The sequence below is a fragment of the Mytilus californianus genome, unplaced genomic scaffold, assembly GCF_021869535.1.
Source record: "Mytilus californianus isolate M0D057914Y unplaced genomic scaffold, xbMytCali1.0.p SCAF_5, whole genome shotgun sequence".
NCBI lineage: Eukaryota > Metazoa > Mollusca > Bivalvia > Mytilida > Mytilidae > Mytilus > Mytilus californianus.
In genome coordinates this window covers 24,491,764-24,509,553 of record NW_026262701.1, presented here as the reverse complement: position 1 = coordinate 24,509,553, position 17,790 = coordinate 24,491,764, and the positions used below count along the sequence as shown (strand labels likewise).

The 17,790-nt window shown below is 31.1% G+C and overlaps 1 protein-coding gene across 1 annotated transcript; it reads right to left on the bottom strand.

Annotated features, from left to right (window-relative positions):
• Positions 1–236: 236 nt before the first annotated feature.
• On the bottom strand, positions 237–17,227 carry LOC127700809 (protein IMPACT-like). The gene is made up of 10 exons (XM_052204480.1): positions 17,096–17,227; positions 16,389–16,508; positions 15,682–15,734; positions 12,869–12,931; positions 11,555–11,631; positions 9,991–10,116; positions 7,869–7,963; positions 6,169–6,342; positions 3,500–3,634; positions 237–1,124 (listed from the first exon to the last, which is right to left on the bottom strand). Exons 1-10 carry the CDS (start codon positions 17,120–17,122, stop codon positions 1,071–1,073), a joined length of 924 nt encoding a protein of 307 aa, XP_052060440.1. The 5' UTR covers positions 17,123–17,227; the 3' UTR covers positions 237–1,070.
• Between the last annotated feature and the right edge of the window lie 563 nt (positions 17,228–17,790).

Genomic DNA, 17,790 nt, shown 5'->3' with positions numbered 1-17,790 from the left:
CACATTTGAAATTTATAACTGACAAAAGGTATGTAATGCAGTGAAACCTTTTTACATGTTTACACCTAAGCATTGTCTAAAGCATGAATTGTTAATAAACCAAAACCAACACATACTGAAAACTTTTGTTAAACCCATAAACAGTGAATTATTTTGTAAATAGATATAAGAAGATGTGGTATGAGTGCCAATGAGACAACTCTGTTTTAAATTAATAGATCACTTATAACTAAATTGTAATATACACCTATTTTATTCTGATTAACAATAAATAAAACATCAATTAACATACTGACATTTTCATATATACACTAGATTTAAAAATTACTTTAAAAAATTATTCATACAAAATAAAAATCAGCATTCATGGGAAAGTTCTAATGAATCATAGATGAAAAGATCCTGCAACTGCTTTCATGAAAAATTAATCTTGAGAGAAAAAACTTGTGTAAGTCATTAATACTTCATTAAATTTTAGGATCAATTTTAATCTTAAGATTTAAAAAAAAATTTGCTATGAACATGATGAAGAAACAAGTAAAAAAAGTCTGATTCAGTATTATAGAAGTGGGAACCATTTTCCCTTGCTTATTCTTTTTTCTTTTCCTTGACAAAACACCCTCTTATTGCCTTCCATTATCATACCAATCTGTATTATATTCACCTCTTTAATGATTGCATAAATTTGAGGTAAACCATGTATAATGTACTATTCTATTCATCATTATCAAAATCACTATTTTATCATAATGTCTTATCCACACTACAGACTGTCAATGAAAAAACAAAATGCTTAAAAATATCACCAAGATTCATTTCTCAATGATACATCATTCTTTTTTTAGAATAGTTATTCAAAGATCATACTTCAATAAATCTGACTAAAAAGTACATATTGTCATAACGCATGGTTGTCACTGTTTCAAAATAAAGTATAAAGATTATCCTCCTAATTCCTCAGGTACAGTTCCACAAATTAATAGAATGTATCAGTGAACATTGCACTTTGTTTCATCTCTGGAATCACACCAATTTATCTATGAATAGAACAAGCTTCTCTATACCATCATCTACTTTTTCTTTTTCTTCCCACCTGATGAACTCTTTGGTCCTTTCTTTTCTTCCTAACAAAATAATAATAAATAAAATAAAGTAACATAGTCATTGATGTAAAGAAAGAATGTGTACTAAAAAAAAAAATGCTCTGCGGGACGCAGTTAGATACGACCACAGGGGTTGAACCCTGAACAGTTGGGCAAGTATGGACATAACATTCAAGCTCGATACAGCTCCGAATTTGGATTGTGATTAAATATTTGACACAGCATAGGTTTCTGACACAGAATGAATGTGGTCAAAGTACTGAAAAATTTGAAATTGGACTTTTACCTAATATGGTCCAATATCAAAATCTAAATACACAGTTAGATTCAGCATATCCAAGTAAATCAGGAATTTGATTTATTTATTTTCTTATAGACAATTTTAGCTAAGTTTTTAAAGGGGTTCACTACATCAAATGAAATATATATATAGCATTCTAAAAATTGATTTATGCAGAGTAACAAACAAACCTACCATGAAGTTCTTCGAAAAATTTACCCAAAAAAAATGAAAAAACAATTTCCAAAATATCATTGATCATTTATAATATGTCTTTAAAAAATCTATAAAACTTACCTTTAATCTATTTTCAAAATATCTAATAATGAACTGTAAAATTCAAACTATATTTATACATAATTTCTTCTCTAAAATTAGAATTTGATGCTGTATCTATTTTTAACTATGACTACTTACAATTTCTATTAACTGTATAATACAGCTCTGAATTTGGATTGTTAACTATGACTCTACTTACAATTTCTATTAATTGTGCAATACAGCTCTGAATTTGAAATGTGATTTATACATATTTAACATAGCATTAACATTTAATCTGACACAGAATGAATGTGGTCTAAGAACTTAAAAATTTGATATTGGACATTCACCTATTATTGTCCAATATCCAAAATCTAAATACATGGTTGACGTAAATGGACAGCAGGTAGATCTCAAAATTTCTGCCTTGTAAGATATTCTCTATTCATAGCAGTTTTCAAGATAATAGACAAAACTTCCATTTTACCCTGATGTTCTATTCTTAGCCATGTCAGCCATGCTGGTTGGCAGGCGGAGTCATCAGACACATTTTTTATAAAACTAGATACCCTAATGATAACTGTGGCCAAATTTGGTAATTATTGGCCTAATAATTTCAAAGAAGATTTTTGTAAAAGTTAACGGACAACTACGCAAATGACGGACAATGGATGCCAAGTGATGACAAGAGAGGATACAATAATTGTCATTTAAGGGCAATCACACCTATAAAGAGTCTACAAACGATTTCAGCAAATCTGACATTTTTGTAGATCTTTTCGCTATTTAAAGTGTCTGTCTATCTTTTAGTTTACAAGATAAAAGGAAAAAATGTAAAATTTTGGTTAAAATCTTCATGAAAGAGCTAGAACTCCAATAAGGAATTGACCGACGATTTCATCTATGTTGACTCATTTGTAGATCTAGTCTTGCTGTTAATTTATTATATATAAAGTGGCTATCTATCTGTAATAGTTTTCAAAATAAGAGGCAGAACACTAATAATGGGTAAAAGTCGTCATAAGGGAGCAATAACTCCAATAAGGAGTGAACTATGATTTCAGCAGTAGACTTATTTGTAGATCTTATCTTGCTGATCAATTTTGCTTATTTGAGTTTCTATCTATCTATTATAGTTTTTCAGATATAAGGCAGAAACATAAAAAATTAGTAAAAATCGTCAATAAAGGGTAACTACTCCAATAAAGAGTTGTTGGACGATTTAACCATGTTGACTTATATATAGATCTTGTCTTGTTGATCATTTTTTAATATCCAATATCCAAAATCTAAATACATGGTTAGATTCTGCATATCAAAGAACACAAAGAATTTAATTTTTGATGAATGTTTTGTAAAATTTTGTAGTCGTATAAAAATAAGTGCACATTATTTTGTCTCTTTTTTCTATTCATTTTGTTTTCTTGGCTTGAAAGTCTATCTATCTTTCATCATTTTGATTATATGCCAATCACACAAGGAAAATACTTTTAGAAGCTTGATCACAGAAAATGTACTCAACCTACACTTATAACCAGGAATATTGTCATGAGCAATGAGATTGTGAGAGGTAACACTAGTTAACCAATTTTGATCTGAAATGGTCATTTTAATCTTAACAGCTCTAAAAAGACTGAACAACAAATTATTAAGTCATGTTCAGTCTTTCAGACAATTTTCAGACTTATCTACTGAGGTAAATATATCTATGATGGCTCAATCTAATTATGATTCTTTTAAAAAATGACAGCCAACCTACTTATTCCAGATCCAGTTTTATGTGGATTATAAGAGTTTTAACAGACAATGCCCCCATATATATTAATTTTTAGTTATTTATATTCTAATATCTTACTTTAGATCTAATAAAGCCATGTTGATCTAGTAGTATTCTGGCACAGTTATTTATATGTTTAAATCTATCAGGACCTAAATGTACACCACCATACCATCTTGTTACTACTACCATTACATTTCTGGCATCTACTATCTACAACAATAAATCTTACGAACTTATTCACATATTAGTCTATTAATTATATCAAACCCACAAAAAGCTGCTGGAAATATCAGTGACTAATAGATAAATCATGTATTAGTCCCAGGAAACATTTATACTTTGAGGTGGTCAAATCTAGGAAAACAAATATGTTGTCTGAGGCTGCCTTGTATATCAATGATCACACAACGTGTTTGGTTAATATAGCTATAGATGATCTAACTCAAACCATTGAAAATTTTTACGCTGATTTCAAAGATCTTTTGCTGCAGATTTTGTGGGTGAAATTCAACCATGTTCAACAAAGTATAAATTGCCTATAGACTGGTATGCAGACTTTTGCAAAACCTCAAAATCAAGTATCCATGAAAAAACAATATTTCCTCAATCAATAAAAATTGGTACCCGTGAAAATAAATGAATCCACAGTATGCAACAGAATATAATGATAAGTACATACTACAAAAAATACTTCAGTGTTTTTTTTCGGTTGAAGAAAATATGAAGTGTCTTCAACATGTATCTTATAGGTTTTTTTACTTTGGCTGTTCTTATAATATTTAAAATAAGTGTCAAGTAAGTTATCAAATTTTTGACTATTTAGTACAAAAAAAGTTCAATAAAATGCTCTGCTGGGTGCAGCTTGATACGACAGCAGAGGTCGAACCCTGAACAGTTGAGGCAAGTATGGACACAACATTCAAGCTTGATACAGCACTGAATTTGGATTGTGATTAAATATTTGACACAGCATAGGTTTCTGACACAGAATGAATGTGGTCTAAGAACTTAAAAAATTTTAATTTACCTATTCAAACCATATCATTATTATTTGCTTTTGTATATAAATCAGAAATAACCAATTTAAAATGGAAAATTTTAAAGAAAAAAAAGGAAAACAAATTCCCCCCCCCCAATTTTTTGAACCCCCGTATGATTCATCACCCCCAAACTCAATCCCAGCCTTCCCTTTGTGGTATGGTACCTTGCAGTACAATTTTAGAGAGATCCATACACTTGAACACAAGTTATTGTCTGGAAACTAGAAAAATGCTTGTTTTTAGGCCCCTTTTTGACCCCAAATTCCTAAACATTTAAGGCAATTACCCCCAAACTCAAACCCAGCTTTCCCTTTGTGATATGGAACCTTGTAGTACAATTTCATAAAGATCCATACACTTACACACAAGTTATTGTCCTGAAACTAGAAAAATGCTTGTTTTTTGCCCTTTTTTTGCCCCTAATTCCTAAAATTTTATGGCAATTACCCCCAATATCAATCCCAGCCTTTCCTTTGTGGTATGGTACCTTGCAGTTCAATTTCAGAGAGATCCATACACTTGAACACACGTTATTGTCTGGAAACTAGGAAAATGCTTATTTTTGGCCCCTTTTTGGCCCCTCATTCCTAAACATTTTGGGCAATTACCCCCAAACTCAATTCCAGCTTTCCCTTTGTGATATGGAACCTTGTAGTACATTTTCATAAAGATCCATACACTTACACACAAGTAATTGTCCTGTACTAGAAAAATGCTTGTTTTTTGCCCCTTTTTTTGCCCCTAATTCCTAAAAATTTGAGGCAATTACCCCCAAAATCAATCCCAGCCTTCCCTTTGTGATATGGAACCTTGTAGTACAATTTCATAAAGATCCATACACTAATTCACAAGTTATTGTCTTGAAACTAGAAAAATGCTTGTTTTTTGCCCCTTTTTTGGCCCCTAATTCCTACAATTTTGAGGCAATTACCCCCAAAATCAATCCAAGCATTTCCTTTGTGATATGGAACCTTGCATTTCAATTTCAGAGAGATCCATACACTTGAACACAAGTTATTGTCTGGACACTAGAAAAATGCTTATTTTTGGCCCCTTTTTGGCCCCTTATTCCTAAACACTTAGGGCAATTACCCCTAAACTCAATTCCAGCTTTCCCTTTGTGAAATGGAACCTTGTAGTACAATTTCAGAGAGATCCATAGACTTACACACAAGTTATTGTCATGAAACTAGAAAAAATGCCTGTTTTTGCCCCTTTTTTGGCCCCTAATTCCTAAAATTTTGAGGCAATTACCCCCAAAATCAATCCAAGCATTTCCTTTGTGATATGAAACCTTGTGGTACAATGTCAGAGAAATCCATACACTAACACACAAGTTATGTCTGGAAGTTACAAAAATGCTTATTTTTGGCCCCTAATTCCTTAACTGTTGGTACCATAACCCCCAAAATCAATCCCTGCCTTCCTTTTGTGGTATTGAACCTTATGGTAAAATTTCATAGAGATCCATTCACTTAAACTAAAGTTAGAGTGCGAAAACCTTTGTGTCTTCGGACGACGACGCCGCCAACGTCATACCAATATACAACCGCAAAATTTTTTTTTGCGGTCGTATAATAAACTGTTTCTGGTCTCATTCAATAGGTTTATTTTTTTTAATTTCAGCTATGATTGAAATATGAGTTTCATAAATGTGTGTTCCCCATTCATACCAATTATAACAATTCCATATTGTGGAAATACCTGTAATAAATGAAGTAGACGTGACCCAGCATGAGTTTCCCCGTCATCTTCACACATCTGATAGAATGTAGGATGACCTCCATGTTCATCCTTTAATATTCTACAGGCATATATATTATGAGTAGCAGATGCTATCTTCTTGTTTTCTTTTAGGGAAGACAGCATCATTTTTGTCTGAAAGAATAATATCAATAACAAATTCTTATCAAAAAATTTAAAACACTGATTTTTTAGAGAGAAAAAAAATGAAACAGATATATGTAGAGTGCATTTTAGATATTGGAGTTTTAAATATTCCATAACCTAATTTATTAGAACAATTGTTGTAAAGAAGATAGTTTTCCTATTGGCATTAACTATTTTTTTCTGCATTGTTCAGTAGAATTAACCATTTATAACTTTCTTTAAATTCTAGGCGATACCAAAAATTAGCTGACCTTTTGAGTCTTCCTGAGGCTTAACTAGAGGCTCTAAAGAGCCTGTGTTGCTCACTTTGGTCTATGTGCATATTCAATAAAGGACACTCTCCAACATTGTAAACCAGAATAGAATTCTTGACAAAAATCTGTTTTGTTGACCTTGTTTTGCTGATAATTTTTTGCGTTTTTAAGTTTCTCCCTATCTATTATAGTTTTTAAGATAATAGGCAAAAATGAAAATAATGTTAAAATTTGTCATTAAAGGGCAATAACTCCTGTAAGAAGTCATTTGACATTTTTGATGTATGTAGACAATTGGTACACATCAACTTCTGAACATTTTTGCTCATATCTGATTTTCTCTATTTATAAAGGTTTTTAAAATAATAGACAAAACTTGCATTTTACCCCTTTGTTCTATTTTTAGCCATGTCAGCCATCTTGGTTAGCAGGCGGGGTCATCTAACATATTTTTTAAACTAGATACCCTAATGATGATTGTGGTCAAGTTTGAATAAATTTGGATTAGTAGTTTCAGAGAAGATTTTTGTAAAAGTTAACGACGCCAGGTGAGCTAAAAAATGTTCAAAGGCAAGACATAGAAATGTTTACCAGGACCAACCCCAGAATTAAATTTTTCTGCTATAAAGACAATATTTTCAACTACAGCAAACAAAATTATGATTTTTTGCTGTTATGTTTTATTTATTTTGGTACATACTTATTGTTCCTGAAATTCTTTTTTTTAACTTAAATTAAACGACATATTTCAAATGTTTTCCCAAGTAAACTCTTTGAAGAAGTTAAGCATGTAAAAAATAAAACTGCTACAATATAATTTGAATGCTTATTGTTTTACCTGAAAATTTCAATATTTGTTATCTAAATTTCAAATCAAATGTGAGATGAATATTCATGAGAGAAACCCAACAACATGAACAAACCCAAATATTAAAAAGACATCTTGCACTTGTTAAACACTGAATACTTGAGGAATGCATATGTGATCTACATATTTGCTATGTACCTGTTTAACATGGAATACTTGAGTAATGTGACCTACAAATCTCAATTTTACCTGTCTAACATGAAATACTAGCACAATGTGACCTATATATCTCAATTTTACCTGTCTAAAATGAAATACTAGCACAATGTGACCTACATATTTCAATTTTACCTGTCTAACATGAAATACTAGCACAATGTGACCTACATATTTGTTGTGTATCCGTTCAGCATAAAATACTAGAGCAATGTGCCTACTAATTTGCTATGTACCTGTTTAACATGGAATACTGGGGCAATGTGACCTACAAATCTACTGTTTCTGTCAACAAGCACCTCCCCTGATGTTATAACAGGACACTCCCAATCTATAAAATTTAAATTTAAATAACATTCAAAATTATTTTGTTAATCAAAAAAGAATATGTATCCATAGAGCACAATACCACGCTTACACTATCACATATATATGTTCAGTACAGTTTATAGCAAAATCAAGGTTAAACCCTCATTTGGCACAAGTTTTTAAAAGTTCAAATCATAATGAACAGGTAAACTAATTTTCAAACTGATATAAACTAAACCTCCTAGTAAACTACCTTAAACCAAAACTGTAACTGAACTGGTAATGGATCAATGGATGGACTGACAGATAGACAAATTGACAGACTAAAAAATATAATGTTCCAACTATTGTATAAAATTACATCCATCTGGTCTTTTCTGTTAAAATATAGTGTTACTCCTACCTTAAAGCTTTATGTTTTTTTTAATGTACATCCTAATTTTAACGGAGATGTTGTTTACAGAGCCAGGAAATTTAAATACGATCCGGATAAACTTATAGATCCTTTAAATAAACTTATTCTAAAAGGTTACCAATTCAACACTATAATTAGATCTTTAAATATTGTTTTTATTGGTATTAATATTGATTTTGTTATCAGTAAATTAAAATCAAACTTAAAAGTTATTCAAACTAGTTTAACACCGCCACATTCTGTATGTGCCTGTCTCATATTATTTTTATATACATATGCACATTCATGTATCTACAATCTGTCGATACCTGTATCTTGGCATTGCACGAGGTCATGTTGTTCTTTAACTGTTAATGATGTCTTTACATTAAATCCATTGGATGTTGGATGTACTGATTGTTATTTTAGTCTTAGATGCATGATTTTTTTTATTGGTTGTTATTGGCTTTGAACTAGCTGTCAGTAACTGCGAGTACTCTCTGATCTGTACTTTAACTTAGTGTCTTTTTGTTGTGGGGATGTATAAGTTCCCTGCCATGTCCACTCTCTGTTTTTGTTAGATGTATTTCTGCTTTGTATTGATCTGATAAGTTTAGCCCTTTTCAACTGATTTTTATAGTTTGTTCTTATATTGTACTGTTACACCACTGTCCCAGGTTAGGGAGAGGGTTTGCGCACCTTCAAACTAAATTAACAGCGCCACATTCTGTATGTGCCTGTCCCAAGTCAGGAGCCTGTAATTCAGTGGTTGTCATTTGTATATCATATTTGTTTTTTGTTCATTATTTTGTAAATAAATCAGGCCGTTAGTTTTCTTGTTTGAATTGTTTTACATTTGTCATTTCGGGGCCTTTAATAGCTTACTATACGTAATGGGTTTTACTCATTGTTGAAGGCTGAACAGTGATCTATAGTTGTCAATTTCTGTGTCATTTGGTCTCTTGTGGAATGTTGTCTCATTGGCAATCTTACCACATCTTTTTATTTTTATATCACATATCTAGCTATATCTAGCTTGCTTATTGTTTTGACAGATTTGATCGATGAACCAATCAAGTTTCAGTGAATAGCTATAGTTTCAATCATCAATAAAAAGTTCTAGTTAGTTTCTTTTGATTTAATTAATAAATGTCTTATCTATGCAGCTTACATCAAAGAGCAAGTCTTTGCCTTATTCACATGCTTGTCAGTTTTGTTTGTTTGTTTGAGTAGGTTTAAATGCATTTGTATAGATATATATATATATATGTTAGTACAATTTCATGACAGTCAGTTAAACTGGTGGAGGTATATCAAAGTGCCTTGGGTAAATAACAATCATTTCCAAGAAACTGATTATTTTTATCATATTCCAATTATTATATATTACTCTATCATATACCAGTAGACGTTTACTCGATCATATACTAGTAGAATTTTTCATCGTATTTTTTGTCTATAAAAGTGACAGGAGACATTGTGTTTATAGAAAAGAGACAGCAACTCAACAACAAAAATAACCAAAAGACATAAATAGAGCAACAAATTATGATTATTAATATTAAGATGATTAATTCTGCATTCAGCATACTCAGTCAAATCATAACCTGTCTCCTTGTCTCTTAAAGGCAGAACTATACAGAAACATAATCTACCTGAACCATCGTCTGCTTGTTCAATTGATTCAGGTGATGTAAGTTCCAATTGAGCAAGGCGAATGTCTTCATCTCCAAAACAGAATTCTTCATCTGAGGAAACATTTTCATTTGGTGATTTATTGCCTGGGGAAAAAAATGCAGAATAAAACAGTGTAGAAAATGCAGGCAATACAGGAGAAATTGTGAGACTTAATATTCAAAGTAGGAATTTGATATCCCTGTTGTCATATTTTGATTTCTTAATAGAAACATGAGTGCACTAGCTGAAATCTTGCCTGCTTTACTGACTGTTGATTTTATGTTGATAGTCCTAAATTAAAAGTTTTACTACAAGTGTCACATAAACTTCACATGATTTAAGAAAATGAGGTCAAGGTCAGATAAACCAAGCCAGAAATACATGTACAGGTACACCTTACAATCATTCCATACACCGAATATAGTTAACTTTTTGCTTATAGTATACAAGAAACAGACAAATCCATGAAAACTTTATATTGACCAATGCAATGAACCATAAAAATGATTTCAAGGTCAGATGAAACCTGCCTGCCAGATGGACATGTACACCTTGCAATCTTTCCATTCACCAAATATAGTTGATGCTTATAGTATCTTAGAAGAGGACGTAACTACTGAAACTTTACATTGACCAATGAACCATGAAAAAGAGGTAAGGGACAGATGATACCTGTCAGACAGACATATACACCTTACAATCACTCCATATACCAAACTTAGTTGACATATTGCTTTAAGTATAAAAAAAACCCAGACCAAAACACAAAAACTTCAACTTTAACCTTAATCACTGATACATGAAATGAGGTCAAGATCAGGTGAAACCTGTCTGACATACATATAGGCCTTGCAAGATACCCATATACCAAATACAGTTATCCTGTTACTCATAATGAGTGAGAAATTCACATGATAAAAAAAAATAAACTTCTTTTTTAAAGCAGTCGCTGAACTATGAAAATGAGGTCAAGGACAAAGGACATATGACAGACGGAAACTTCATAACATAAGGTATTTGTATACAAATTATGAAGCCTCTAGTCTTCTACCTTCTGAAATATAAAGCTTAATACGAATAGTTAACACCACCGCCGCCAGATTGTAATCCCTATGTCTCACATTCTGTGACAACCAAAATATTAGGAGGTTCTCAATCTTAATCATTGAAATAATGTGTAATTTTTCTTTATTTGCATGTATTTTACAATTAACAGAATATATCTTAAAACAATTTGCTTTAAATACGATTTTACCATGGCTGGGAAAACTATGACTTTATTAATGTTTCATTAGAACAAGTTTGTTTTATTTTCCAATGTTCCTTGTTTATTCTGTTCCAATTTAAGCAGGTGGCAAAAGGTTATTTTCCTGCAGCATGATTGCTATTTCATTTCATGTGTCTTCTTGCTTGAAGCTCATTATTCCTAAAGTTTTGTGTAAAAGAGCAATGTGTAAGCTAACTATTGTTCATCATGAAATTTATTTCCTGTTCATCGTGCACATACACTTATCTATGACCCTGATTTAAGATAGACTATACCAGTTTCCAGTATTTCCTGAACTAATTCTCTTATCTTTTCTACCCATAGGTATATTAGACTTTCACCAAGATTTTCTCTGTAAAACAAATTTATATTAAATAAGCCCCTTATTGAACCTCAGTTGTGAATTTCAATCAATACTCTTGTTATATATCTTTCTATCAATGCAAATTACTCACAATTAAATCATTGTTCATAATATGCATCATTTCATGTTCAACATCAAACAAAACTAAGCTAACATCAAAAACCTTGTTAAAGAATGAAGTTAAACTTAGGTTACTTGAGCATCAATAGTTCCTTCACTAAATTACTTTAACACTCTATTAATAACTGTAAATTTAAAAATTCGCAAAAATAAGAAATATAGATTCCATCACTGCAACAAGTGTGTTACAATATTTCTACACTCGAGACAGTTAAATTTTAATATTTAAAGTGTGAGGCTTGCCAAGCTTTTTAAAAAATTAAAATTTAACTGTTGAGAGTAGAGAAATATTGTAATGCACGAGTTATAGTGGTGGAATCTGTTTCTCTAATGATTTTTTTCCTTCTTTTTCAAACATTTATAGAAAGTTGTGTTCTTTATATGTGACGTCATCAGGCATGGTCACCTTTTTTCAGGACGTCACAATAGGAAATTCAGAAGAAATCCAGAAATTTTAACGTCATAATCAAATTTCGACCAATCACCTGCTGAGAACAGATATTTCACTAGTGAGGAGAAATATTTTTCTTACACCGCTTAAGAAATGTGAAAATAGCACAAAAATAAGGGAACTTGCGTTTTAAATTTTGATAGCATTATTTGTATGCAGCATTACCTGATATCTCAATAATTAATCTTACATTTGTGTCATGATTGTTCAACGAACCGAATAATAATTGCATACACTAATTTCTAAATTTTCAGTATTTGTCAGTACTAAATCAAACTACCCAATCCATATGCAGTACTTTATGCTAATGATATCAAAGTCAATTTTAAGATGTAAATGAGTTAGCCACAGCAACACAATGACACATAACAAGTCAACTGAAGGTCACCATAATGACCTCAATGATAGACACATGTTATGTTACTATCCATACCACATTCAAGCTCTACACAAGTTTTAAAAGTTTGACATTTTCACTCTTAGATTGGTGCATTATGCAGTGGTATTATTTTTCTATCTTTTCCTGTAATTTATCTATGCAGTGTTTTTTTATGGACAATTTAAATGACAGTCTTCAAACTTTTTCACTTAATATTCTTTGAAATAGGCATAATTGTTAACATATTTTACAGCCATGAATATTGTTTAACTCACAAATAAACATCATTTAGAGCATTTTCTATCTTTTGTCTAGACTCTCCTTTCAACCATGGAGCACTGAAATGGCAAAGTATGATGATAGGCATGTTAGCTCATTTTATTACATAAACTGATAGAAAAACTTTTTAATAAAATTATTTGAATGAATGCACAGCTCAAATGATTCCACATAGATATTCAGATTTACTCAGCCTTCTAACAGCCTTTGTCTGATTATGATGTTGTTACACTGAATCTGTTAGAGGTGAACTGATTGAAAGATCAGTCTGGGAAAACTTGGTTTATTCATTAGTTACTATCAGGCTTTGAACTGGCTTTCAGTTACTTTGAGTATACTTAGATTGTCACCTATTTCCTTTTAGTAAGTTTTTTTCTTCTTAGTAATGATCTGATGATTCAAGCCCTTTCCAACTTTTTTTTTTAAAGCAATGCCTTTTTGCCTAGGTGTTACATCATTTTGAGCACTTAAATATATTCTTGGAGTGGCCTGGGTTCCTGGTCAATAGTTCATTCAAATGTTCTTTGAAGCTTAAGTTATTTGCAGATTACTTTAAATTAGGGATGTCAACTCGGTGAACAATTACTGATCGAGTACTCGTTGGTTTTATCGAGCAATACTCGAGTACTCGCTTGGGAATATATCTACGACACGGAAAACAAAAAAACGTACTTTACATTCTGTGGTTTGTTGTTCAACGGACGAAAACCCATCTACATAAGTATCTGGGACAAGGAATTACACACCATAATTAATAGATCATTACCTATACAGGTACTAATTAAGTAAAAAAACAATAATCTAATCAATATAGTTTAATGAACACCTATTTAAAAATTATAACAAGGAAAAACCATTTCAAACAATAGTATTTGGTAATCGTTAAGAAAACACATTTAATGTTTACAAAGGCGTAAGGATTAGAATTTTAATTATTCACTGAGGGTCACCAGAGGATGCAAAGAATTTATTTTATTTGCAAATATTTTCTTGTCAACTATTATTGGGGACAGTCGGTTTTGCAACTTTGTAAATTACAGTCTGGCAGTCGAAAATATTTGCTCTGATGGTATCGATGTGACGGAATGGCTAAGACATGTTTTAAAAAAGTTTAAAGAATTAGCCTAGGTAGGCATAGCCCACGTATTTTCCTAGGCATTTTCAATGACAATTTAGCACAAGCATTCGAAACAAAATGTATTTCATTTACTAGTATGATTAATCAGTGATGCCTATTTAATTTTCCGAAAGAGGTTAGACTCAAAAAGATCACTTTACTACAAAGAAAACAGCAATATTCTGACAGGAAACCGATTAGTCGAGTATCGTTTTGGTATTCGACACATGGTACTACCGAGCGATACTCGAATACTTGAGTACTCCTTGACATCCCTACTTTAAATAAAGCTGTTGACTTTCACTTATCTGCTTAAGGTCGGCCGAAACTAAGATACCAGTTTAATTCTTGATTACCTTTATTTATATCCTTGTTGATATTAAAATGCAAATAAACAATATAAAAATAAAGAGATGTGGTATGATTGCCAATGAGACAACTATCCACCAAAGTTCAAATGAAGTGGATGTAAGCAATTTAATATAGGCAGCTGTACAGCCTTCAACAATGAGAAAAACCCATACAGTATATAGTCCACCATAAAAGGTGTAGACATAAAAAATGTGAAACAATTCAATTGAGAAAATTACAGGCCTAATTTATAACAAAACCATTTATGAAAAAACAATATGACAGACATGAACCAACGACAACAAGTTCTTTTTTACTGCTATTACATTCTTACATCAAGATAAACTAAAAGTGACTTTTTGTTTTTATTTAATGTTCAAAATAAGTTAATTCGATTGAATTAATCCTTTTTATCAAAATGGATTGAATTATGCAAGCAGCAGTCCACCATATCATAGACTACAACATATATATACAGTAATATAAAAATCTTAACTAAATATATATACAGTAATATAAAAATCTTAACTAAATTAGTTAAGATTTTTATATTACTGTATATATATGTTGTAGTCTATGATATGGTGGACTGCTGCTTGCATAATTCAATCCATTTTGATAAAATGACTAAAAGGATTAATTAGAAATTCCATATAAAATACTGGTAAATGTAAATCTATGACAAGAAAAAGAAATTTCAATAATCAAAATAAAAACTTTGAACTTGTCACATTCTTGATGTTCTAACACTGCTTGTCCCAAATCAGTAGCCTGTACTAAGTATTTTGTTGCTGTCTGTGATAATTGTTTTTTTTTTAATGTTTTAGTACAAATCAGGCCATTGGTTTTTATTATTTTAAATTTTTTCACATCTTGTTGTTCTGTGGGTTTTTTAGCTTACTATATGGTTTTATTTTTGCTCCTTAATGAAGTCAGTAAAGTAACTTGTAGTTGTTCACAATCCTAGTTATTTGGTCATTGTTGGAATAATTTTCTTATTGGCATAAATAACTTGTCTGCAGTTAATTTCTATCAATTTTTCATAAAAAATCATAAATTTGAAATGAAGTACAACATATAAAAAAATTAAAACCCTCAAGTTGCTTGTTCCAGTTGTATTGTTTTAGGATTGTTATCATAATGAAGTAGACCTCAAATCTTTATTTAATATGACACTAGTGTCAATCATAAGTTTCTTAATTTAGATGATGTTTAGACTGAACATTAGCGGTCTTTATCAAATATGTAGCACCAAATAACTTTTATCCAATACACTTTATACTTAATTTTCATCATAAAACTGAAACAATGAAATTCATAAAAATAAAATATATACTGTACCTTATCTGGTAGTTAGGTGGTCCATCTTTTGGATAGCCATCAGTAAAAATTATCTAAAAAATATTGTAGATATATTTATGAATAAAAAGAGATTTGAGATATATTTCAATGAGACAGCCTCTCAACTAAACAAGTAACTAAAAGATATCTAGAGGGGAGCATACAGTCATTAACATCAAATAGGTGTATATTCAATCAAGCTCTAAATAGTCAAAAGTCTAAAACAAAAAGTTGTGAATGAATTGGCAAAAAATATCAAATATCTGTCATTCACACAAAATTTGTCAAATAACAAAAAAACATTAAGATCTGACATAAGACAACCACCTGATGTTGTTCATGATCATGTGACCTCTTTACAATTAGATAAAATATATTGCAACAGAAAGCATATATAGTTTTAGTATAACCTAAAAAAAAAAACATTCTCAATACCAATAAAAATATTTTTCATGTTTGTAGTAATCATATCCTCATGAATACCTTGACATTTACTTCAATCCAAAGTAATCATACTCAACATTATACTTTACTGCAGTTAAAAGCATAATTTAAAATGTAAGTAAAATGGTGTTTTAATTTATTGATCAGATCATTTTTAGATTATTTCCCTTTGTTCTACTTGAAGTTTGTAAATCTGCAATCTTCCCTAATAGCTAAATATTTATGCAAAATAGATCAAACAGATGGTCAAGATTGGTACTTACTTCTAAATTAATGCCATGAGATTGGTCATGCTCAGCTGTTATATGTATGTTATATTCATGATCACTAATCATCAAACAATCATCACCATAAATAGATGTCAAAGCTTCGATCTCTTCTTTCTTAAAAATAGGAAAAATTCATAGACAATGTCTTTAAGAGAAGTATTACAATTTTAAATTGAAATTTCTGTTATAACATTCCTTTGTAACAACAGCTGGAAAATGTCATCCTGTGGTTTAAGCTGTGGCATAGCAAACTGAAGTGGGCAATTACAGTACAAAAATGTACATGTATATCACAGAGGGTTCAATTAAAAAATTAAAATAAACAAAACTGATTGTTGTATGATGTCAATAATTCAATTGCTGCAAATTCTAAGGTCAAGTGTTCAAGTGTTAAAGATTCCCAAACATTGATAAGGTTTACACCATGTTCGAGATGTTTCATCTTTGCAGGTTTTTTTTTTCACACACAAAATAATTGTTCAATGTTTTGTTTTATGGTTCAAGCGTCCATGATTTTCATTTCTGACCTTTGAACAAGTTACGCTATACCTTTTGTAATATGCTGGTAATAGAGAAATTACTTTTGAACGACGACCTGTTTTCTTTGTAAAACGAAAGTAGAAAACGAAACTACAGTAGAGCAAAAACAATGAGTAAACTTATTATATTCTTGTTTTTATCATCTAAATTTAATTCATTACCTGTCTTTCAAAATTTGTTTCTGTCATGCTTTTTAAACAACAAAACTACATAAAAAATCTGTCAGTTTCAGCAGAATTTGATGCAACCTGAACGTGTCTCTCCTTCCACACGACCGCCATTTTAAAAATAACAGTAATGAATCACGTGTTTGATCACGTGATGATAGAGAGTAGATTTATAACCCTCTGTATACATGTACTGTAATTGAGAACCTCTTAATCACAAATGTGAAGTGCGTGAAGAAAAATTTACAAGTGAAATGACAATACAACCTGATGTCTAAAATAGAATTTCAAGCAAGAAGACTTGTGTTCCTCATACACAATCATGACAAATCACGATATCAACTGCTGATGAAAGACCAAGCAAGCAAAAACAGCGTTGCGTTGAAGACCCATCGGTGGCCTTCGGCTGTTGTCTGCTCTTTGGCCGGGTTGTTGTCTCTTTGACATGTTCCCCATTTCCATTCTCAATTTTAAATTTAATAAACCTTATCGCTATTTGGAAATCTGTCCCGGTTGACCCGAGTATCATCTGCCCCGCTTGAACTATTGACGTCATACAACAATCACTTTTCCATTATGGCGTCATATATTTTGTATTATGACGTCAAAATTTTACGGGAACCTTTGTGATGTCCAGTATTAAATGGCGGACAAATAGCGATAAGGTGTATATTAGAAGACCAAACACT

Bases quoted from the DNA above. Each gene is read 5' to 3' on its own strand.
- LOC127700809 (XM_052204480.1), bottom strand. From the start codon at position 17,122: ATGACAGAAACAAATTTTGAAAGACAG. The intron at 16,509-17,095 runs GTAATGAATTAA...CCTATTTTTAAG, and splicing joins AAACAAATTTTGAAAGACAG to AAAGAAGAGATCGAAGCTTT. The intron at 15,735-16,388 runs GTAAGTACCAAT...AATATTTTTTAG, and splicing joins CTCATGGCATTAATTTAGAA to ATAATTTTTACTGATGGCTA.